Below are 22,215 nucleotides of genomic sequence, written 5' to 3' on the forward strand. Positions count from 1 at the left end.
CGTTGGTTGAAGGTTGGGAGCGCGTTGAGCCCACCGGCCACTTTGACCTGCTGTGATCGATTGAGTGATTGAATCAACGTCTCGGTCACCTTCTGGACGTCTTTGTTGCCAATTCAAACAGATTTGTAGATATGGAACCGCCCTCATCGACAGAGACTTCCCCCAACAAGGTACATCCCAACAGTTGGCGCCGATTGCGCCGGCTTGCATTCGCTGATGTTTTCGCATGACAGAGGAAGAGGACGGTGTTGTCTTCCAGCTTGTCGAAAAGGATGAAGAAGGCAAGGAGTCGAATGACGGAGGCCTTCGCACAGATTTCGTCGTCCCCTCGTGGAGAGCGGAGCGATGAGACTGTGTTCGGGAAGCCCCTCGCCGAGGTGATGATGGAACAGCGCCTTCGATTGCTGAAAGGTGGCTACACCCCGGCCAGCTGGACCTACAGTCCCGCTGTACCCTTCGTCGTGTCCGCCTGTATCGCCTTCCTGCGCGCCAAAGGTGCGGCTCATCTTTACGCATCCTGTCGTCTTTTCGTCCTTCGTCAGTCGGTCAAGGCCACTCACCACAGCTTTGCAGGAGGCCTCACAATGGAGGGCATCTTCCGTGTGTCAGGCTTCCACGAGTCTATTACCAAGCTGAGGCAGTTCTTCAACCAGGGTACGCATACCAGTAATCGCTCGACCGCGCGCTCCTCGCCGCTCATCATCATTCTTTCTGCATGTCGCTTGAAGGTGTTGTAACAGCTAACCTGGACGATGAAGAACTGTTCCCGGGCTGCCACGAAGCTGCGGGGTTGCTGAAGCTGTTCCTCCGAGAGCTCCCCACTCCACTCCTCACATTTGACCTCTACCCGCAGCTTCTCGAGATAGCCGGTAGGTCACTCAATGCAGACGAACACGCATGCGGTGCGCTTGCTCAACCCCCATCTCTCTTTTCCATAGACGACGACAAAGACACGGAGGCGCGAGTGGAGGACGTCAACAAGCTCCTCGAGGCACTGTCCGACGACCATTGCCATCTCTTCCGGGAACTACTCAACCTGCTGCGCGAGGTTCATTGTCATCGCTCGCTTGCATGTGTTCTGTTCACTTGGCTGAGTTCTGACCGCACGAACACACAGATCTCTACACACAACAAGGAGAACTGCATGGGACCACACAATCTGGCCACGGTGATCGGACCGGCGCTCATGTGGCCTGCGCCGGCCGCTTCCGTGTCGCAGACCGAATCTACCCTCCTCCAGCTCCAGGCCATCAACAGTGTAATCAAGGTGGTCGAGCTTATGATCGCCCACTCGGCCAGCCTCACCTCGCTCGACCGACCAGTGCGACCTATGTTGGAGCCCCTCGAGTCGGCGGGCTCGTCCTCGTTTGCGAGGCGCAGCGAGTCGGAAGAGTTGCTGGACGCCGCCGACAAGGGACTGCTGCAGCGACTCAAGCGGATGTCGCGGAGCTTCCACGAGTCTCCGTCCAAGCGACGGCGCCCCGAGGATGGCTGCGTCGAGGAATGGGAGAAGGAGCTTGACGGTGAGGAGCGCAGCGAGATCGATTTCGCATTCGACCCGGAGGAGCAGGCGCGACACAGCTTGCTGCAGGCGCTCAGGGAGAAGAGGTTCTCTCTCCCGGTGGGGCAGAACGTGCTTGAAGGCGTGGCCAAGGTACATACGCATTGCCCACAACCAACCCCCTCCTCACCGGTGTTGTAAGTACCTGGCCACTAGTGCTCATTCACAACTTTGGCGATGCTTTGCAGGAGATTGGCGAGGAGAAGGTTGTGTGCGCTGCCTCGCCAAGCCTGGGTCCGGCAGGCGAGTTGTCTCAGATGAGCCCCGCCGTGTCATCCCTCCACTTGGACAAGGAGAACCTGGACAACGTCTTGGTGCTTACTTCGCCCTACCGACCCTCCAAGAACCCCTCGCCTCACCCCAAGAAGGTACCTGAGCCCCCTACATCCCTACACCGGTCGGGAGCTTCGGCCGGGTGCTCGCTCTCTGTTCCAGTCACTCGCGTTGCATTTCGCTCACATTTTCGCTCTCGTTCGCATTGGATTGGACCAACAGTTCAGTCGTACCAGCTTCACGGTGGTGCGAGTGCGGACCAAGAAGGGGAGGACCACGGCGGGCGACGCTTTCGCTGACGCGCCCGCATCGCCCAGGCCCCTCGGCGACCGGAATGTCGCCGAGTGAGCACGCTTCTTCGCTCTCCGTCTCCTGCCCTCTACTCTCTCACACCTTCTATCACACTGTCCTCTCAAGTGTTGGACATGCAAACCACTCTGTTTTCCACCATCTGCTCCGCGTGTGTGTTGTGTTGCGTGGTGTGTCGTGTGTCGTGGCGAGAGCCGCAGGAGGAGAGGCGCCAGAAAAACGCGCGAAAAGAAGGCTGACGTGGCATAGACCACCAAAAGCCCAAGCGGCCACCCATAAAAGCGCCGAAAGCGCCCCTGGCCGCAACAAATCCACCAACCGGTAACAAAGAGAGAGGCGACTCTTTCGATTGCATCCATCTATCTCTACAGGCACGATTGATTCGCGCGAATTAATTGATAGATTGAGATTCGTCTAGGCCAAGGAAGAGAAAGAGGAAGATGACAATCGGCGTGGCTATTGTAGTGGAGGAAGATGGACGGACGACCGAGGTGTCGTGTGTCGAGGGTGCTCCCCTCGAAACCGCGCGCAGCATCGCCAAGAGGATCGATAACCGAGACGATGGAAAGAAGTCGTACGAGGACAACGGGTACGAACTGCGCGCCTCATCAATCTTGACTTGGTTTTGGGAAGTGATTTGAAAGTGATGCAAGGATTACCTCTGACTTGCTTGTTGCCATCCTCGTCGGGGCTGCTTAGATATATCTTCAACGTCTTGACGGCCGACGCGGTGGTGTACCTGTGCGCGGGCAAGTCGGGCGAGTTGAAGGGCAGAGTGGCCTTTGACTTCCTCGCGGTGCTCAAGACTGAGTACGAGCGCGGCGGCTACGAGGACAAGCAGAACATCAGCAGCTTCGAGCGCTTCACGTCGGCCGAGATCGTACGCCACACCACCGCCATCGCCACCACCTTGACGGTCGTTCCGACACTGACGGGGCTCATCTTGGCGTGTGATCGACCGGTGTACAGAAGCGCTACTCAGACCCAGCGCAGGTGGACAAGATCACCAAGATCCAGGGCAAGGTGGAGGACGTGAAGAAGGTGGCGCTGGACAACCTCGACAGGCTCCTGGTGCGAGAAGGTAAGATCGAGGAGATGGTCGAGTCGACCGACAAGCTCAAAGAGCAGGGCTCCCTCTTCTCCCGCGTCGCCGCCAAGCAGAAGTGCCTCGAGAGGAAGCGGAACCTGTTTTGGACCGTCGTCCTTGCCCTCTGCTGCATCGTACGTCTTTCATCTGGTCTTTCTTTTGACATCTTCTTCAACAAGCACTGACGGCTTTGTTCTTCTTGTGCGGTGTGTGCGGTCAGATTTTGCTCGCCCTGATCATTGGCATCATCGTGCTGATCGTCTACACCAGCTGAACAGCCCTCAGCCAGAAAACACCCGCGTCCAGCACCATGACTATGATCATGTCCATGCTCTTCCATTCCCCTTTTGCGGAGATGTAGATAACTTTGTGCTCACCACTTCTCCTCTCTGGGCTTGTTGCACAAATTGCGCACAAGCAATACTGCAAGAAATCAAGAGAAACGACTGAGAGAAAAAGACAACTGTTGTCACAAAAGAACGAAACGAAAATGGCGTTGTGGCAGCAAGGGGGGAGGAAGAGCCGAACGTTGGAGGAGGCTGAGCTCACGAGTCCAATGCCAGCGCTGGAGGGCATGGACTTGGCGGGCCTGCAGGAGGAGCACCGCCGGGCGGTCCATCGGTACCGGGAGCTGCTGGAGGGCATCGACGCCGAGGTCAAGCTACAGCACCACCTGCGGCTCGAGGCCGAGCTCTTCGGGCGCGAGCGCGAGTCCCTCCTGGCCCAGCAGGCCGACCAGGACCGCAGCCTGGCCTCGCTCCGGGAGGTGCTGGCCCACTGGACCCGGCAGAAGGCCGAGGCCCAGGTCCAGGTCGAGCAGCTCTGCAGCAGGGAGAACAGGAAGCGGGAGCGGCTCGAGGCGCGGGCCAAGGCGCTCGCTGAGTGCATCGAGGCCGAGCGCCGGCAGGCGACGGAGGTGGAGGAGGCCCACGACAGGCTGGTGGGCGCGGAGCTGGCGGGCCACCTGGACGCAGTGCTGCGGCGCGAGGTGCAGGTGCGGGCCAAGTTCGAAGCCAAGCTGGGCCACTCGATCGAGCTCCTTAAGAAGAACGCCGCGCGCGCCTCAGCGCCCTCCCCGCGCCCCAGCCCGCAGCGGCCCAGACGAGCGGCCGCCCCGGCCACCACCACCGCCACCACCAGTACCAGTACTGACGGCGGAGCCGAGGGTGCCGACGAGACGACCAAGAAGAGCCACGAGATGGACCAGAACGTGTAGCGCCAACGCTGCCATGAGAAAGAGAGCGCACATGTGCGTTGTACAGTAAACTATTCACCATACCCTACGCATGCGCGTGTGTGTTGGTCTCGTCAGGCGCTCGTTTCGTTGCCCGACGACCCGGTTGGTTCTTGTGGCGGCAACGGCAATGGTGAGGGTTCAGGGGGTGGTGGCTGCTGCGGCTGCGGCTGCGCCTCCTCCTGCGTTTGCGCGGCACTCTGCTTTGGGGCGGCGGCCGCGTCGGTGGTGGTGCCGCTGGTCTGCGCCGCGGGGGCCCGAGCATCCCACTGCTTCTTGGCGGCCTCCCAGTTGGCCTTGCTGTCCGTCACGAGCTTGGTCCAGCTCCGCATAAAGCCCGTCTTCACCGTCCCCAGCTTCTCTCGCAGCGGAGCCAGCTCCATCTCCGCCATTTTGCTGTCGTCACCACGTCCATGCAAAATCAGCATTCGGGCGTGTGTGCGTGTGTGATTGCGTGTGTGCGATTATATGAGCGAGAGGAGACCTGGCAAGCTTCTCGGAGAGACCACTGACGCCATCGGAGATCTCGTCTAGAAGGTCCGTGGGCGCACCAGAGGGATGCCTACACGCGGAGAGGCGGGCGGCAGCGAGGTGAGTCAGGGGTAACTCACCAACGCGAGACAAACGCGCACACGAGAGGAGCTCCGGAGGAGACGTACACCGGAGCGGCGAGACTGCTCACCACGGTCCTCTTGACGCGCAGCTTCCATCGTTGATAGTTGACCGTGGACAGCCAGGCCTTGGCCCACGCGACGTTGAAATCCACCACCGGCGCTACAGCGACACGACCAACGACCAGCGGTGAGTGGGTAGTACCGTGTGGGCAGCGGGGGGGAGGACTCCGTCGTACATAGATCGACTTCTTCGCGTTCGGTGGTGAAGATGCGGCCGACGGTGAGCAGCGACGCAAAGAACGACTCCAGGTACGACGTAAACTGGGCGCGCACCCAGTCGTCGCTTCCCTCCCAGTGCGTGCCGCCGTCGTCTACAGGGAGGGCAACCGCCGACGTGAAGTGATGTTTCGTGGGGTGCGTTAGGGCCATCAGGCGAGGCAATCCAGTGCGCACCGGATTGCGACCGGGCGTTGGTGTGAGTCGTACCGGCGTATTGTTCGGCGCATTGGATGATGTAGTCGATGAACCGGCGATCGGATTGGGTGAGAGACAGCACCCGAGACAGGGACTTGTTCTTGATAATCACCTGCCCCAGGTCCACCTACACCACACGGAAGAAAAACTGGGCGCGTCAGCGGCTGGTCGGGCCGCAGTGGTGAGAGAGAGAATGGTGTACGCACATGGACCGTGACGTCGGCATCGCTGACGCTGGTAAAGAACGGATTGCTGGCGGCGGCAAAGTAGGCCGGGTGTTCACGAAGGTTTCCGATCTGCCGGATGCAAATGTACAGATACAGCGGGTTCAGCTTGACAGCCACGGCTCCTGTGCTACTTAGCCTGCTTAGATACACGACACACACGACACACAATCAGCACTCAATGAGCTTACGTTAAGCACACGTTGTCGGCAATCGATCAAGCGAGCACTAGTCACCGGCGAGGGGCCGCATCTTCCGCCTTTTGCTCGCCATCACTGTCTGCGGGCTCCGGTTGATGGTATCCTGCGTCGTCATGGTCCTCATCGTCGTCGTCGTCGGCGGGTTGGTCGTCGGATCGGTCGACTGAGTCGAATATCTGGAGGGGCAGGCCAAAGGCCGCCCGCCTTTCGAGCGGCGAGAGTGTGGAGGCGGGCGAGGGCTCGACCCCGTCACGCACGGGCGGGGGCGACGGCGGAGGCGCGCGGCTGAGGTGCTTGCTGTGCGCGTCGCTCAGCAGGCCCGGCACCAGGCTCAGCAGCGACACGACGCAGTTGCAGATGTCCGACACGGGGAAGGTGCCATTGAACAGCACCTTCTGCTCGAGGAGCATGAGCTTGAACAGCACCAGGAAGTCCCGCTTGAACAAGCGCACGAACTGGCCGATGTGGAAACCTGAGAGAGGCGCCCCGCAGCTTAGAACACACGCTGCAGTATCGTCGCTGCGGCGTGCGGTGACAAGAGAGAAAAGAGGTCATTGAGGGAACGTGTGGGCTTACCGATGTAGAACGAGGGCTCTGCGATCGGCCGGCTAAGTGGAGCGTTAAGTTGGTTGTGAACCTGGCGCGAGAATTGATGGTTAATTTGCGGAGAGGCACGAGCGAGCTAGAGAGAGGCCGACGCACGAGCGCCAGCATTTGAGTGTCTTCGAAGTTGCCCTGGTCGAAGTAGGCGCGCGTCACCAGGCTAAGGCGAGCTTGAATGGAGCCCAGCAGGGGCTGTGTGCGCGCGCGTAAGCCAAGCAAAGAGAGGGTCAACCGAAACGACCATGGCGAGAAGATGCCGGGAGCTAGACACGACTGGTGGGAATCGTACGACGTTCGTAAGTGCACAGACAGTCTTCTGGACCAGCGTGCGCGTGTAGGCTTCTGAGTTGACGTGCAACGACTGGAGGGCACAAACAAACAAGCTCAGAGCTGAGCTGGGGAGTGCAGGTGCAGTGCAGGACCGACACAGATGAAGAGCAAAGAGCTGTCGTGGGCGCGCACCGACACGTGGACCTGACGAAAGCAGGAAACGCCGTAGAGGAGGCCGATCTGTGGCCGCTGGCTCGGCAGAGGCGGCAGTGTGAAGTAGGAGTGGTCCTCCTCTGCGATCATCGCGATGAGCCTCTTGCCTTCGGTATGACATTGTACGTTGTACATCGTCGCCCGCCCACACGAGCGTGGTGAGTGTTGGAAGTACCTGAGCGGTGCACGCCATCGGGGAGGGCCAGGAAGGGCAGATTCTCCCAAGCCGCTGGCAGGCCGCTCTTCTCATCTCGCGGCCCATCTTCGGTCAGTGGCGGGTACACGAACTCCACCTTGTTGGCGAAGCATGTGAGCGAGACTAGACCCACCCAGTACTCCAGCATTCCCATTTCCATCTGTTGTGGGAGATTGAAGATGTGGGGGGATATTACCTTGGGTCCCATCTGATGGTGGAAGCCAACCACAACGATGTGCGTCACCTGAGGCGCTCCCCTTGCACGACCCACCTGCCGCACTGCCTCTTCCATCATCCTCGCGCTGTCTTCTTGTTGTGCGGCTTGGTCGACAGCTAATTCTTTTCCTTTAGTTTCTTGGCTGGATTGGCGCAATCTCAGACATCGTGTTGCCGTCGTCACGAGAGAAGAAGCAGCAAATTTTGCCGAGATGAGCGAGGTCTCTACAAATTTCTTGGACTATGTCGACTACACCAAGCCGTCGTTCCTGCACGCGCTGGTGTGCATCGTGATCGCCCCGATCATTTGGAACACCATCGCTCGGCTCGAGTTCTACACGCGCTTCCTCACTAAGATCACCACCTCGCCCTACGTCGGGTGCTACCTGCTGGCCCTCTGGATCTTTTCCTTCTCGCTCTACCGCGATTTCCTGTACATTGCCTCCCCACCCCTGTGCAGCTGATTTCCGATTTTCCGGCCTCACACCTTGCTGCCTATCTCCGAATTCTTGATCCATCCAGCTTCGGCAAGGCCCTTGATGAGCAGGCCACGCACCCCGAGCTTCAGAGCGACCTGATCAGGGGCGTCGCTGCTGTTTTGTTCGTCTCCGGAACCACCTTTGTGCTCTCGTCCATGTGGGTACGCAACGGACCCTTGTCTTGTGGTCTGCGTCTCCGTGGCGACTGACCCGTTCTTGTCTGCTCTCCGATCATGCGGCAGGCGCTGGGCGTGACTGGCACGTACCTCGGCGACTACTTCGGCATTCTCATGGACAAGATGGTGACCGGCTTCCCCTTCAACATCCTGGACAACCCCATGTACATCGGCTCCACCATGTGCTTCCTCGCCCACTCGCTCTGGTACGCACCTTCCTCCACTTCCTCTCTTGCCTTCGTCTTCATCTTCTTCCTCCACTTCTCCAACCGTGTTGTTGTTTAACTCCGCATCACCATTGCGCGCGACACAGGAGGGCGAGCCCCGCTGGTCTCGTCTTGACCGTCGTCGTGTACGCCGTCTACCGCGTCGCCCTTCTCTTCGAAGAGTACGCACCCCTTCGTCATTCATCTCCTCTCGCGCACAACGTTTGCTTTACGTTTGACAATGCGCTGACCGAGTGTGTGCGTGTGCGGTGGCGCAGGCCGTTCACTGCCTACATCTATGCCCAGAGGGAACAGAAGCGCAAGTCGGGCAAGGCCGCTGCCGCCCCCAAGGCCCAGAAGGCCAAGCCCAAGCCCAAGAACAAGAACAAGAGCAAGAAGAACTAATAAGCCAAGAAGCATCAGCAGCTACGCAGGCTCGAGAGTTGAAGGAGTCATAAATGGAAACTTTTATGCTCAGAGCAGCGGCTGGTGGTACAGGGAGATCACCGTGGTCCAAGCCTCCAGATGAAGCGCGCGCTTAGGAGGTGGTGATGGAGGCGATGATCTGGTAGCACGCCAGCCTCTTGCCGCTAGCGTCGTTGAGGGTGGCCTTCACCTTGAGGTCACCCTGTACATGCGAGAAGACAAAGAAGACGAAGGTGAGACACCACATGCCATGGAGGAAGAGTACGCCATGAGAAAGAAGAGGAGCATACGTCGGTGAGCCAGCTGAGGTTGGGGTTGTGGAGCTTGATGGCGACGCCGGGAGGGGGAATGGTGTAGGTAGCGGCGTTGAAGGGGCACGTGCAAGGCACTCCCCTGTTTGGGTGAAGAAGACGTGCAACGTTAACAGAAGAAGAAGAAGGAAGTAAGGTGAAGAATAGAGTTGAGAACTCGCGCGGGCGTACCACGGGGCAAGAGGGCAGTCGCTACCGTTGTGGATCTTGTCGCAGATGTTGGAGATGGTGCAGGAACCCACGTTCTCAACGCAAGGCACGTAGATCCAGGCGCCAAAGAACTTCTTGTAGATCTCGAGGCTCACGGTGTGACCCGAGCCCTCAGACACAGTCTCGCCTGACGTGGAGGAAGTACAACGATTAATATCTTTCGATTCTGCGAGATCTGTGAAGAACGATAGGAGGGCAAGCGTACTAAGGTGAACCTTAGCGGCAACGTGGGCCTCGGCGCCGAGCACGATGGGGTCGGGGTTGACCTCGAGGGCGAGGAGCACGGTGGGTCGCTGCTCGAGCCTACGCAATGCTCCTTAAAATCAGCAAAATGGCACAAATGGAAATGGAGAGATGTGAATTAATTTACCGCAGTTGGACCAGGAGAAGCTGAACGGCTCCTGGGGCGGGCTCATGGTCCTGGCGAGGTGCTGGGCAGTCTGGAGAACCGCAAGAGGCGAACGGGCGTTGGCGGACACCATCAGGGCGAGGCCCAGGAAGACGGCGAGCAGGAGGAAGTGCTTCATCTTGGCTCAAGAAGAGGAACAGAGTGCGTCTTCGTGAGTTGTGTCCTTTTGTTGGCCCGATTTATTCGCCCTGCCAGCCAATGGCAGCGCGGCAAAAATGAAAACCGGGAAATTGTGGAGGGTCGGTTCTGTTGGCGAAACAGCAAGGGAGGAATCACCGCCGCGAGTATGACTCCTGCGCGCAGCTGCGACGTTTCGGTCGGAGAAGAACAAGCGTAGGCGCTCGTCGGCGGTCTAATGGTCCACCATCGCCTCAGTGGGTTTGTTGCTCACCGGCCGGTTCAGGGACGGCAGTTGGGCCAATTTTCGCGACTCGTTCTTTTTTAATGTCGACCCTAATGATCGACCAGTCTAGCAAGTGGTCGCCAAGGGGCGTGTCGAGTCACAACCAAGGTCCACAGGCGACCGGCTTGACAGTCCAGCGGGCGTGCGGGCCGCCCTCTCTGCCGGTTCCAGCGCTGCCCAGTGGCCCGCCAGGCATTTCCGGAATGCTTGCGCCTGGCCACCAAAACGCCGCGGTTACAACACAAAAACACAAAAACACAACAACAGCAACCCGCAGCAGGCACAAGAGATGGAACTGAGCGATGATCTGCGGGGGAGCGGCCCGATGGACTTAAGGGTGTTCCGCACGAGGACCTACGACAGGAAGGTGTTCACATCGGAAGATGAAGACGACGATTTTGACGATGACGACATGTTTAAGGAAGATGAAGACGACGATAACAACGATGAAGGCGAGGCAGGAGAGGATGCAGATGACAAGGGGAGCGAGGACGAAGGCAGCTCCGCGGAGGAGGAAGATGACGACGATGAGGATAGCGCGGATCTACCGTGTCTGAGCCTCAGCTCTGTATCACTCATCACGCGGGTGCGCCGAGAGGAGGGCTCCTTCTTCTCCCTCTTGCCGGCCGAGATCCGCCTCGCCATCCTCTCTTTCCTCGGCCCAAGCCAACTCGCCAAAATCAGGTACGATTTAATCGCCATTTAAATTTAAATAATGCGAAAAGCGACAAAATGAAGGGGGATTGGAATTTAAATTGTTCAATTTGGCCGCCAAGAGAAAATAATAACCCGTATTATTTTCTCACATTATTATTATTTATTCGTTTAATAATTATCTGCACTGTTGCCGCACAGAAAATAATACCCGACATGTGCGCCCAAAATAGTCCCCTGTTGCTCTGTGAGACCACTTACGACCTCACCTTGTTCGCTGTTTGTCTGTTTGCCCTTCGCTGCATAAAGGCTGGTGTCGCACCAGTGGCGCGAGCTGGCCGAGGACGACCGCCTCTGGCGGCGGCAGCACCAGGAGCGGCTTGGCGGCCCGCTCGTGCTCAAGTACAGCAAGAACCCGATCCGCAAGCAGGTCGAACGCAACAAAAAGAAGTACGTGGCAACGACCTGTCCATCTCTCCGTCGTATGTCTCGCTCACGCGCTGTCGTCGCCGCCGTGTGTGTGTGTGTGTGGTGTGGTGTGCGCGCTTGCAGAGAGATGCTCCTTCTGCGCCAGGAGCAGCGCCAGCGGAAGAAGGAGTGGGCCGAGAAGAGGAAGATGTGGGCGCGTAGGGAGAAGGCCCGGCACAAGGACAAGGACAGGGAACAGGAAAAGGAGCTCCGGAAAGAGAAGAGCAAGGAAGAGGACCGCGAAGAGCGCGAGCTGATGGTGAAGGGGTTCATCGTGTCCGTCATCGACCACGAAAAGAAGCGGCGCGCGAGTGCGGAGCAGATCGTTCCGCCCAGCACCTCGTCGGACACCGAAGCAGAAGCGGAAGACGCTGCCAACGCGATGCACAACACCGAGGTCGCCATCAAGTACGCCATCCGCGAGGGCGTGCTGAACGAGGACGAGATCGTGATCGAGCACACGGTCAAGCGGGTCAAGGACATGGCGAGGGAGATCAAGGATGAGATCAAGACCCTCGACGAAGACCTCCAGGTGCTGGGCATCCAGGAGAAGCAGGGCGCCGCGTCCGGCGCTCGATGGGTGGAGGGCTACTGGGCTTTCGGGCGCTACATCAAGAAGATCGCCCACGCCGCCCAGCTGAAAGGTACCACGTCTGAATCGTCTGTGTTCGTGCGGTGTGTGTGGTGTGTGAGCGCGTGCGCCTTAGGTGGTCGTTCAGCCACACACAGTGGTGAGTGTACTGAAGGCGTGTCGACACACACAGAGACCAAAAAGCACGACGCGATGAAGAAGCACGTGGACTCGAAGCCGCCGATTATGGTCACGCGGACCGCGGCGTCGCCACCGGTAGCGCTGCCCCCGATGCCCTACGGCCCGTATTCGCCGCCGACGCCCACGACCGTGTCCCCGCGCGTTGTTGCGGGCGAGAACATGCGCATGCGGCAGTTCAAGGCCCTCGAGGAGAAGGAAAAGAAGAAGGACAGCAAAAAGGAGAAGAAAGAGAAGAAGGAAAAGAAAGAGAAGGAGAAGAAGGAGAAGCGAGCGCGGAGCCTGTCCGACACCCGCAAGGCCCAGGAAAAGAAGTCGTCCGACAAGATCGTCGACGTCTACGGCAAGCTTAAGCGACAGCGGAGCCGCACGACGGACGACATCGAGCCGGCCGCCCAGGAGGCGCGGGAGTTGCACCGGGCGGCGGCCCAGCAGGACGACCTCAGGAAGCGAAGCGCGCTCGGCCGGGTCAGCGCCTCGCCCGCCCAGGGCGTCCATCGGCAGCGGAGCCACACGATCGATTACGAAGACCACCTCGAGCGGCAGAAGAAGGCCGAGGAAGCCGAGAAGAAAGAGAGGAAGGCGCAAGCCAAGCTCGAGAAGGAGAAGGAGAAGGCCAAGCGCAAGGAGACCGACTTCTGGGCTTTCTGGGGCAGCATCTCCCGCAGCGTCCAGGTACCTGCCTGCTATCTTTTCACTTCTCTTCTCTTCACTTTACTGCACAAATCGCGCACGCGGCTGCACTTCTGTCGCAACGGGCTCACCACACGATTTTGGGGCAGGCGTGGATCATGATGACCGCTGCGAGCTTTGGTCACCGCAAGTTCCTCGAACGACTCTACATGAAACTCAAGGACGAGTGCGTTTCACCCAACCCCACCCACCCGCAACACTGTAAGTAGATTGATGAGGCAGAATAGTACTTACCACTAATTATTATTGTATTTTTATTTAATTTATTTTATTTTTGCAGTAAAACGGTGGGCAAGCTGATGGTGCCGATCTTCCATCAGCTGCTGCACGCGGCGTGCCAGCAGGGGCAGCCCGAGACGGCCGAGTTCCTCCTGCACGTGAGGCTCGACTTCCAGACCGACCGCCGCATCGCGCACTCTCCCGCGTTCAAGGTCTCCTCCCTTCTTTCCCCTCTCCCCACGATCGTTGGCTTCGGGGCTCTCACATCGGCCATCGGGCGTGCGTAGCATATGGAGCACCAGATGCAGGTCGCGCGCTGGGACGCCTTCCGAACAGCGTCAAAGTGGGGTCACACGAAACTCATCGAGATTCTCCTCTCGCACGGCTACCAGCCCGACGAACGGGCCGTCAGGTTTGTTCACAATCCAAACGTTTTGTGATTTATTCTCATGCAATTAATTTGTTGTTGTTGGACATATGTGACTACAGAGGAGCGATTGTGGGAGGACAGCTGGAGATTTTGAAGCTGCTGATCAGCTACGGTGCCGACATCAAGCCTCTCCACATGAAGCGCGCCATCTACTACCGAAACCGGGACATCGTGGCCCATCTTCTCGACCTCTTCCCTCACCTGCCCCAAGCCGAGCCCTACCTGCTCAAGATCGCCGTGTCTACGCGTGCCAATTTCAGGTGTGGTGGCCCAACCAACCAACCCAACCAACCGATCGTTTGTGGTAGCGATAGAACAGTCAGCTGACCCCTTCATCATGGTGTCTGCTGCTGGTACAGGCAAACGGAGCGCCTGCGCAACAGAACGATTCCCAAGTTTGTCGACTTTGGGATCATTGATCTTCTCCTGGCGCATGGTGCCGACATCAACGACAACAGCGACGTCCACTACGCGCCCAGCCCCCTGCATATCGCTGCCCAGCAAGGTGCGCACCCATTCTCCTAGTGATCGCTTACGATCACCGCTCGGCAGGAGCGTCACTCACTCTCACACTCTTCGGCGTATCGACGGCACCAGGCAACCCAAGTCTGTGTGAGTACCTGCTGGAGAAGGGCGCTGACATGCACGGCATCTTCTCGTGTCCGCCCTACGCCGTGTCGAATCCGCTGCTGCACAAGACGCGAGGCCTCGTCCTCACCCTCACGCCATTCGAGGTACGAACACCCCTTTCTGTCTTTCTTTTCGTGAATCGGGCCGCGCGGTAAGTGCTCAATTCGATGGCTCGATGGCGCGATGCACTTGCGCAGGTGGCGGTGTACAACGGGAGGGAGAGAGCGGTGGAGTACTTCCTCGCCAAGGCCGCCTCGTCGACGCACCCGCTCACGGAGATCTCCAAGCTCTTCTGCAAGCCCGAGCCCAGGAAGCAGCCCAAGGGCGCCAACATGTTCCGGGTCGACCTCGCCTACCTGCGGTACGCCCCACACACCCCAAATCCCCCCTGGGGGGGGGTAGCCTGTGCGCGTGCAGCGGCTGACGAGGGATTGCTCGATGATGGCGACGATGATGATTGCAGGGAAGCGATGGATGGAGCAGCAGCCGAGGCTGCCAAGGTGGTGAGCCCACGGGACAAGCCCAAGCTCACCACCATCCTGCACCAGCCCGAGGAGCTCGACCAGGTGCCCAACATCAGGAACATCTTCAAGATCTTCAGGGCCTACCGAGTACTGCCCCCTCCCCCCTCCCCCAATCTCGCAGTTCCCCGTCACTGCAGACCACCAGTGCCGTGCGAAGGGCAATAGCACTAAGCAGATGGTCTTCCGGTGGTGCAAACGCGCAGGTCAACTTCAAGGAGATCGAAAGCCATGTGGCGGCGTACCTGCCCGCGCTCAGTCCGCTCCACCACGCGGCCAAGAATGACAATCTGGCCGGGATCCTGTCGATGCTGCTCGAGATGGGGCTCAACCGCGAGAAGCGGGACAAGAAGGGCCGGACGCCGCTACTCAAGGCCGCCCGGTTCTGTTCGGTGGAGAACATCCAGGTGCTGGTCAAGCACCAGGCCCTGGTCGACGCCATCGACTGCGAGGGCAACTCGGCCTTCCACCACCTCGTCATCGCGCTCCCGTCCATGCCCACTTTCCTCGCGGCCTCGGCGCCGATGGGCACCGGCCAGCCGCCGCGCTCGCCCACCAAGATCCGCGCCGCGCTCGGCCACTCGTTGCCGCTCGGCTCGTCCCCGCCCGCGGCTCCTTCTTCATCGTCGTCCTCTTCTTCTTCATCGTCGTCGTCTCCTTCCGGCGGATCGGCGACCGCCTCGCAGGATCCGAATCCGGTGAAGGTCATGAACGCGATTCAGTTCTTGCTCGAGAACGGCGCCGACATCAACATGATCAACAACCTCGACGAGACGTGCCTGGACCTGCTGGCGCGCAAGTCGAAGAAGTACTGCCCCGGCAAGAACGAGGTGGTTCTCTTCCTCAAGGCCCACGGCGCCAAGAGCGGCAAGGAGCTCGTGCACTCGGTCAAGAGCAAAAGCAAGCTGCGTGGCCTGCTCGGGCTCTAACCGACAGTCGGAGCTCCATTGTGACAATAATGAATGTATAACAAGCCTGAAGCCTTGAAGAGGGTGTGGGTTTGGGTTGTTTCAGTCAGTGGTGAGTGTGAGGAGGTTGTGGTGGAAATATGGTCTGCATTGGGTCTCAGCTTGCCTTGTGAGACTGGGATGCCAGTTTGAAGAAGAGTGTAGCGCCTGCAGTGATCTATTCACCATGACCACCCACAACACCCCCAGCAAGGGGGGGGCGCTGTGACAGTTCCCCATCAAAGGTTGGCACAAAGGGGGAAGTATTGAGGTTCCTGGAATTTGAGACCAAAAACAAAAAGTCCTACAGTTTTTGCAGTTTGGGTCTCTTTTTCCTGAATTTGGGCTTTGAGATAAAGAGAGAATTTAGGGGGCAAGTCACAGCTCTGTGGGCGCCAGTCGACCAAAATGCAAGAGACCCAAGCAGCACAAAGAGTCTCAGCTTGTTGACTCTTGTGGTAATGTATTGATTTGTCTCTCTGCCTCTGTATGAGGCATGGAGCAAGTAACAGCACACTCCAGCCCCCCACCCTCATTGCCACCCACCCTGGTTGCTGCCTGCCTGCATTGCTGCTCACTCTCATGGCTGCCAGCCCTCATCCCTGGTTTCCACTTGTTGCCCTTGTCACTGGTACGCCACCCTTGCTGGTAAGGGCAAGAGCACCAGTGGTGCCAGTGGCTGTTGTCCACTGCCCTTGCTGTGCTGAAGTTGCCTCCTTGAAGAGTGTTGGTATGAGGGGCTTGCTGGTGAATTCAAGACCCTCAGAGCATTGGTGGAAGAACACCATGTGCACCATGTGCATGAACCAGTCTGCGGCGTTGGAAGCGGTAACCTGTCCATCAGCACCACTGCTGACTTGGGGAAATGTGGTGCAAGGTCCAGTAGGAAGAGCTGGAAATCATTGGCATTAACACTGCACTTGGCTTTGCCTTGAGATGTGATGAACTTGTGGTAGATGATACCAGTGCAGGCCATGGTGTGGATGTATGTGAGATTCGTTTGCTTGGGTAGGGCAGTGAGCCTGGCTGGCTCACCTCTTACAGCTCACCTGGCCAGACATGATGTGCAGGTTGAATGGGCACTTGTCAACAAAGACCAGTGGCCACCTGACAAAATCATGGACACACTGGTTCATGTACTCTTGCCTTGCCCTGATAACATCCTCCATGTTACACTTTGCTGGGATCTTGGCCATCTCCTTGTAGGAGACATGAGTGTGCTTGATGGTTGACTTGCTGACCTTCTTGTTGAGCTCACTCTTGATGCACACCACAATCTGCTTCGTGTCAGTGTGGGGTTGAACTCAAGCCAGTTGAGGATGGCCACAAGTTCATCTCCACCCAGCACTGGTTTGTGCCCTCTCCTCTGCTTGGTCTGTGGGGAGTGTGGGTCCATGCCACTTCCTTGTGGCTCTTCCACCACCAGCATGCTGCTGCTGCTGGTACTCATTTTGGGTTCAAGTCTCAACCTATTTTGATCACCAGTCTCACCTCTTGGTCCTGTGTCCTTTCTTTCTGGGTCTTAGTCTCATTTTCTTGCTTCTCTGTCTCTGTGTTCTGGGCTGGAGTGCCTGTCCTTTTCAATTTACATGGCTTGATTTTTGGGAACCTCAATACCATCTTTTTGGTTTGGTCTTTGTTGTGGTGGGTTCAACAAACAGCTGGCACACCTACCCTCACCCCACCAGGCCCTTGGCCAGGTGGATCATCCTGATCTGTCCCCTGTGCCATGGGTGAAGAAGGAACAAAGGCCACCACCCTCAACTCACCCACCCTGCAGGGTCTTGGAGAACTTGTGCCTGTGTTGTAGGTGGTGGGCAGACCCAACTGTCATATTGCCTACTTTTTTTTTTTTTTTCATTTTTCCAATGTTGCTCAGCTGGCGCAAATCCACAGAAAAAGCTGAAGTGGCACTTTCTTTTTTGGGCCAAACTTTTTCTTGGGTGGTTTTGCATTGGCCGAGCAAGGAATCCTTCACGCCCCAGCCACCTTCGGCTTCCCACAATTGTGGGAACTGATGGAGGAGGCATTGGTCGAAGGGCAAACGCAACCAGCTGGACACCTCGCACGAGGGCGCCTACCGCTACATTCAGCCTCGCGCGCCAGTGTGGCTCGTTCGCCGCAAACGGGAGGAAGAAGCCGCTGCTGCACGGGTGCCCACACGCACAGCTTCCTGGGCACCAATGAATGCCGACGACCCCACTTTTTCTGATCATTTATGTGCGTACAGTAGCGACACCACAGTGCGTTGGCGAAAGCCATCCGCGTGTTGGCCATTACCAATATTGTAGAAAAGAATAGTAGGAACTGAAAATTGACATCAAATTCAATCAGCGAAAAATGGAAAACGCACTGACAAACAAGTTGATCGCAAGCAAACAAGTTGATCGCAATTCAAGATGGAAGACGAGGAGCTTGCTGGATTTTCAGTGTATGTCCCATCCTTGCTGTCCCAAATCGACTTGTTAGTTTTATACTTTATATTCAAATGCGCAACTGCATCATCGTTCAGAGAACCCAAGAGGGACTGTCCGCACGTCAAGACTCATGTCCACGCCCTGCCGCCCGACTTCGTGGTGGATGGTGCGCCACCACCACCTCTCCTCCCTTGCCACACAGCGATCTTGTATTGAACCAGCACTGGCGGCTATCGCAGCGGCCCTGCTGCAGCGTGGCTGTGCGGACTGCGGGCACGCGGGGGAGAATTGGCTGTGCCTGGGCTGCTACGGCGTCTTCTGCAGCCGCTACGTCAACGGACACGCCTCGGCTCACCATGACCAGTCGCACCACGCCATCAACTGCAGGTACCGCACAACTTGAAGCAGCAGCAGCAGCAGCAGCAGCGAGCGTGTGCCCTCAATCCAATGCTGCAGTTTCTCGGATCTGTCGTTCTGGTGCTACGAGTGCGAGAGCTACATCACCGCCCCAGTACGTACATTGCTCCCCTGGTGGTGTATTAACCACTCGATCGCGGTGCCACTCACCTCGGCTTCTGGCATTTGGTGCGCATCGAGCAGGAGCTGTGGCCCTTGTTTTCAGGCCTGCACCAGGCCAAGTTCGGCACCGCCCCTTTTGAGGAGCACAAGGTCATCGGCCATGCTGCCCTCGAAGGAAGTACGTCGTGTTCACTTGTGCGGTGCACCACACACTGACGCCATATGTGATCTCACAATCACAGTCCAGCTTGTGATGATCCCAAGCGAGGATTCAACCTCCTCGTCGTCATCTTCGTCGTCGTCATCAGCGACGACCTCGGAGGCGCACGATGCGTGGTGGATTGCCGAGCTGGACAAGTCGGTGCTGGAAAACAAGAAGATGGATCGCATCCTTGGCTGCATCTATGGCAACTGTCTGGGCGATGCCGTTGGCCTGGGTACGTGAACATCACTCACTCCACCCCTTCCCACGTGGGAATCATGAGTGCGCACGCATTAACGGATTCCTGCTCGCGGTAGCCACCGAGTTCATGAACAAGAAGCAGATCCAGCGGGTGTATGGCAACGAGGCCGTGCCTTTCCCCGACTACCAGCTCAATGCGCACAACAGGCGCTGGCAGCGCGGTGACTGGTAGGACCACTACCAACTACCCTCTTCTTCTCAGCGTCAGTACTCATCTTGGACCCGCGCGCCCATATGACAGGACTGATGACAGCGACCAGATGATCCTCATCATGGAGACGATTCTCGAGCTCAACGGCTCCTTGGACGAACGCCGCTACGCTGCCAAACTCCTGGTACCACGACACGACACGACACGACACGACACGACACGACACGACACGACACGACACGACACGACACGACACGACGAGTGCGCTGACTCCGATTGGTATGGCGCCAGCGGTGGATCAACCGTGGCTTCCCTGAGCTGGGCGACGTTTCGGGCATGGGTCTAGGCGCCACCACAGCGCAGGTGGTGCACCACCCCGAGTTTCTGCAAAACCCGCACGCCGCTGCCGAGGCCGCGTGGGTCAGGCTCAACCGCAACGCCGCGCCCAACGGGGCGGTCATGCGCACGTCGATCCTGGGCGTGCTCGACCACGACGACCTGGACCGGGTCGTCGCCAACACCGTGCGCATCGCCAAGGTGACCCACTTCGACTCGCGGTGCCTGGCCAGCAGCGTGGCGGCCACCACCGCCATCGCCCTGATGCTGCAGGGCGCTCACGACGTCGAGTCCGATGAGGGCCTCCAGCAGGTCATCGACAAGGCCGTGGCGCACGGGCTCAAGGTACTGGAGCCGCAGTACGCGGAAGAGTTCAAGCAGCACATGAAGAGGGACGCCTCGGTGGCGAGCCTGCACAGCCTCGAGCTGGACGACGCGTCGAAGATCGGCTACACCTTCAAGTGCGTCGGCTCCGGCTTTTGGGGCCTGTGCGCGTCGAACGACTTCAAGCACATGATCAATCTGCTCGTCCGCGAGGGCGGTGATGCCGATACGTACGTCATTGTGCGTGTGCGGTGGTGAGTGTGTGCGTGTGTCGTGGTCGTGTGTGTCGTGCGATTGACACGAGCGAGGCACACAGAAATGGCGCAGTGTGCGGCGCGTTGTGGGGAGCGCGCTACGGTTACTCGGCCCTGCCGAGGGACTGGCTGGCGGCGATGCCCAACAAGGCGTGGCTCGACCGCAAGGTGGTGCGCTTCCTCAACCTGCTCGGCCTCACCGACGTCACCCAGACCGTGATCGAGAAGTCGTTCGAGGAGCTGGCCGAGGAGGTCGACACCGACGACGAGGAGCCAGCCACGCAATCCAGAAAGAAGAAGGGCAAGACCATCGACAAGCGTCCTCGACACTAGGCTATGGCCACGACCCGAAGCAAACACAACAAATCAAAAAGAAAGCGAAACAAGGGCCAATCATTTATTTAAATACAACAAAGATGAGCAGAGGATGGTTGTGCGTGGCGGCGGTGATGGTGGTGCTGGTGGCTGGCGCTGCTGCCAAAGAAGCGGCATTCACTTTGGCACCACTGCCCTACGCCTACGATGCCCTCGAACCCCACATCGACACCCTCACCATGCAGCTGCACCATGTCCGTATTCAACCCCCCCCCTCTCTTTTCCCTTCAGTGTGGTGGCCTTACGGTGACGGGGCGCCCGCGGCGGTGAGCAGGACAAGCACCACCAGGCCTACACGGACAAGTTCAACGAGGCCCTCGACCGGCTCGAGGCCGAGGCGGTTCTCGTGGTGGGTCCCAACACGACGGCTGAGTCCATCCTCCGTTCCTTCCGCTCCCTCGCCTTCCCCTCCGACCACCTCGCCACCGTACCACCACCATCTCCGTCTCGTGCGGTGAACAACGCGTCGTGTGTGTGGTGTGTGTGGTGTGTGTGGTGTGTGTGGTGTGTGTGGTGTGTGTGGTGTGTGTGTGTGTGTGTGTGGAAAAAAGCCGCTTACCACGCTCTGTGGGCGTGCGATGCGGTGCAGGCGGTGCGCAATCACGGGGGAGGCTATGTGAACCACAACATGTTTTGGCATGTGATGACCCCGGGCGGGTCCAACTCACCGCAAGGCGACCTGGCCTTTGCCATCAGCCACCAGTTTGGCTCGCTCGTACCTCAACGCCCTTTCGCTCCTCACCACCGCGCTCTGACTCTGAAGCGCTTCGCGCACCGCGCACACGCACGCATGGACCCTGCAGGAGGAGTTCAAGAAGCAGTTCAGCGCGGCTGCGGCCTCGGTGTTTGGGAGCGGTTGGGCGTGGCTCGTGGTCGAGCCCGCCAGCGGCGACCTCAAGATCGTGGCGACTCCCAACCAGGTACGAAGCTCGAATTGAATGGTGGTGGATCACTCTCGGACGTATGATCACATTGTGTGGGGGGGGGGAATGGTGGGTGGGCAGGACTCGCCGCTGATGGCGGGACAGCAGCCGGTGCTGTGCCTGGACGTGTGGGAGCACGCCTACTACCTGCTGCGCCACAACCGCCGGCCCGATTACATCCAGGCCTGGTGGAACGTGGTCAACTGGGTATCTACCCTGCTCTGGCCGCGCACCTCGTATGTGTGTCGTGTGTGTCGTGTGTCGTGTGTGTCATGTGTGTCGTGTGTGGTTCGCTCACGCCACAGGGCGCACAGGACGTGGTGCAGCAGTACTACGAGGACGCCAGGAGCCAGACCGCAGCGGATCCGTCGCAAGTCGCCACCGAGGCTGTTGTTCTCTTGTAGGTCTGCAAACAACAAAGTTTTGTGCTACGATTCAGCCGCGTTGGTGCAGGGCGTGCCAGTAGCGGTGCACCTGTTCGATCCGTTGACGCTCCTCCGCCTCGCGCATCCGCCGCTCTTCCTCCCTCCGCCGCTCCTCCTCCGCTCGCTTTTGCTTCTTCGCCTCCAGCTCGCGCCTCTGCCGCTCCACCAGGTCCTTCAGCTCGTCCACCGTACGATTCAAGTCTTCCTCTTCTTCCTCCTCCTCCGCTTCGTCTACATCGGCTGTCGATCCACCGAAGCCGGCGCCGCCGAGACTCATATGTCGACGCCGCACCGCCGATGCGATGGCGGCTCGGTTCTGTTTGTCGCGCAGGGCGACCATGCTCTGACGCCGCTTCTTGGTGAGCAGCCGCTCGAGCTTCACGGCCTGCTCGCGCACCTCGGCCTGGGCTTCGCGCTGTCGCTCGGCCTCGGCCGCCGCCTCGCGCTCACGCTGCTCGCGCAGCTGCTCGGCCTGGACGCTCTTGCGCCGCTGCCGCCGCACCGCGCGCTCGATGTCCCCGACCACGTCGCGCTCGGCCCGCTCCCTCTGCTCGTCCCGCGCCTCTCGACTCATCAGCTCCTCGCGCGGCTCCACCGCTGCGC

At 58.8% G+C, this 22,215-nt stretch overlaps 10 protein-coding genes across 10 annotated transcripts in view; 7 read left to right on the plus strand and 3 right to left on the minus strand.

Moving 5' to 3' along the window:
- Positions 1-272: 272 nt before the first annotated feature.
- ACA1_091490 (RhoGAP domain containing protein) lies at positions 273-2,182 on the plus strand (the record flags this gene model as incomplete). The annotated part of the gene is made up of 7 exons (XM_004334604.1): positions 273-495; positions 574-654; positions 741-869; positions 939-1,048; positions 1,118-1,654; positions 1,750-1,929; positions 2,057-2,182. 7 exons carry the CDS (start codon positions 273-275, stop codon positions 2,180-2,182), a joined length of 1,386 nt encoding a protein of 461 aa, XP_004334652.1.
- Positions 2,183-2,583: 401 nt separating this feature from the next.
- ACA1_091500 (RSNARE, VAMP72-family) lies at positions 2,584-3,504 on the plus strand (the record flags this gene model as incomplete). The annotated part of the gene is made up of 4 exons (XM_004334605.1): positions 2,584-2,732; positions 2,843-3,023; positions 3,113-3,364; positions 3,451-3,504. 4 exons carry the CDS (start codon positions 2,584-2,586, stop codon positions 3,502-3,504), a joined length of 636 nt encoding a protein of 211 aa, XP_004334653.1.
- A 300-nt stretch (positions 3,505-3,804) lies between these two features.
- Positions 3,805-4,446, plus strand: ACA1_091510 (uncharacterized protein; the record flags this gene model as incomplete). Its single annotated transcript, XM_004334606.1, has 1 exon — positions 3,805-4,446. The coding sequence occupies one exon, from the start codon at positions 3,805-3,807 to the stop codon at positions 4,444-4,446; it is 642 nt and encodes a 213-aa protein (XP_004334654.1).
- A 92-nt stretch (positions 4,447-4,538) lies between these two features.
- On the minus strand, positions 4,539-7,418 carry ACA1_091520 (uncharacterized protein; the record flags this gene model as incomplete). Its single annotated transcript, XM_004334607.1, has 12 exons — positions 4,539-4,860; positions 4,949-5,026; positions 5,124-5,238; positions 5,315-5,449; positions 5,565-5,679; positions 5,759-5,915; positions 6,013-6,448; positions 6,553-6,613; positions 6,679-6,771; positions 6,869-6,940; positions 7,042-7,169; positions 7,238-7,418. 12 exons carry the CDS (start codon positions 7,416-7,418, stop codon positions 4,539-4,541), a joined length of 1,893 nt encoding a protein of 630 aa, XP_004334655.1.
- Positions 7,419-7,686: 268 nt separating this feature from the next.
- On the plus strand, positions 7,687-8,740 carry ACA1_091530 (Phospholipid methyltransferase; the record flags this gene model as incomplete). Its single annotated transcript, XM_004334608.1, has 5 exons — positions 7,687-7,907; positions 7,997-8,114; positions 8,196-8,335; positions 8,443-8,517; positions 8,614-8,740. The coding sequence occupies 5 exons, from the start codon at positions 7,687-7,689 to the stop codon at positions 8,738-8,740; spliced, it is 681 nt and encodes a 226-aa protein (XP_004334656.1).
- A 133-nt stretch (positions 8,741-8,873) lies between these two features.
- On the minus strand, positions 8,874-9,809 carry ACA1_091540 (GM2activator protein; the record flags this gene model as incomplete). The annotated part of the gene is made up of 5 exons (XM_004334609.1): positions 8,874-8,963; positions 9,052-9,154; positions 9,244-9,457; positions 9,488-9,585; positions 9,664-9,809. 5 exons carry the CDS (start codon positions 9,807-9,809, stop codon positions 8,874-8,876), a joined length of 651 nt encoding a protein of 216 aa, XP_004334657.1.
- A 574-nt stretch (positions 9,810-10,383) lies between these two features.
- Positions 10,384-15,407, plus strand: ACA1_091550 (Fbox domain containing protein; the record flags this gene model as incomplete). The annotated part of the gene is made up of 13 exons (XM_004334610.1): positions 10,384-10,778; positions 11,058-11,198; positions 11,301-11,860; positions 11,981-12,660; positions 12,768-12,844; positions 12,959-13,109; positions 13,185-13,309; positions 13,387-13,587; positions 13,687-13,832; positions 13,880-14,061; positions 14,155-14,318; positions 14,421-14,568; positions 14,685-15,407. 13 exons carry the CDS (start codon positions 10,384-10,386, stop codon positions 15,405-15,407), a joined length of 3,693 nt encoding a protein of 1,230 aa, XP_004334658.1.
- A 2,417-nt stretch (positions 15,408-17,824) lies between these two features.
- ACA1_091560 (ADPribosylglycohydrolase superfamily protein) lies at positions 17,825-20,222 on the plus strand (the record flags this gene model as incomplete). The annotated part of the gene is made up of 10 exons (XM_004334611.1): positions 17,825-17,856; positions 17,938-18,008; positions 18,064-18,229; positions 18,299-18,353; positions 18,443-18,539; positions 18,604-18,798; positions 18,881-18,992; positions 19,066-19,159; positions 19,267-19,865; positions 19,952-20,222. The coding sequence occupies 10 exons, from the start codon at positions 17,825-17,827 to the stop codon at positions 20,220-20,222; spliced, it is 1,692 nt and encodes a 563-aa protein (XP_004334659.1).
- Positions 20,223-20,338: 116 nt separating this feature from the next.
- ACA1_091570 (superoxide dismutase (Mn), putative) lies at positions 20,339-21,591 on the plus strand (the record flags this gene model as incomplete). The annotated part of the gene is made up of 6 exons (XM_004334612.1): positions 20,339-20,458; positions 20,539-20,691; positions 20,854-20,979; positions 21,068-21,184; positions 21,269-21,394; positions 21,493-21,591. 6 exons carry the CDS (start codon positions 20,339-20,341, stop codon positions 21,589-21,591), a joined length of 741 nt encoding a protein of 246 aa, XP_004334660.1.
- A 31-nt stretch (positions 21,592-21,622) lies between these two features.
- Positions 21,623-22,215, minus strand: part of ACA1_091580 (uncharacterized protein) — a gene marked incomplete at both ends in the record, with an annotated part of 1,770 nt that continues 1,177 nt past the window's right edge. Inside the window, one exon of the mRNA XM_004334613.1 lies at positions 21,623-22,159. Coding sequence (XP_004334661.1) covers positions 21,623-22,159 — 537 coding nt within the window. The remainder of the gene's footprint in view (positions 22,160-22,215) is intronic.

Source organism: Acanthamoeba castellanii, assembly GCF_000313135.1.
Source record: "Acanthamoeba castellanii str. Neff unplaced genomic scaffold scf7180000084645, whole genome shotgun sequence".
NCBI classification, from domain to species: Eukaryota; Discosea; order Longamoebia; family Acanthamoebidae; genus Acanthamoeba; species Acanthamoeba castellanii.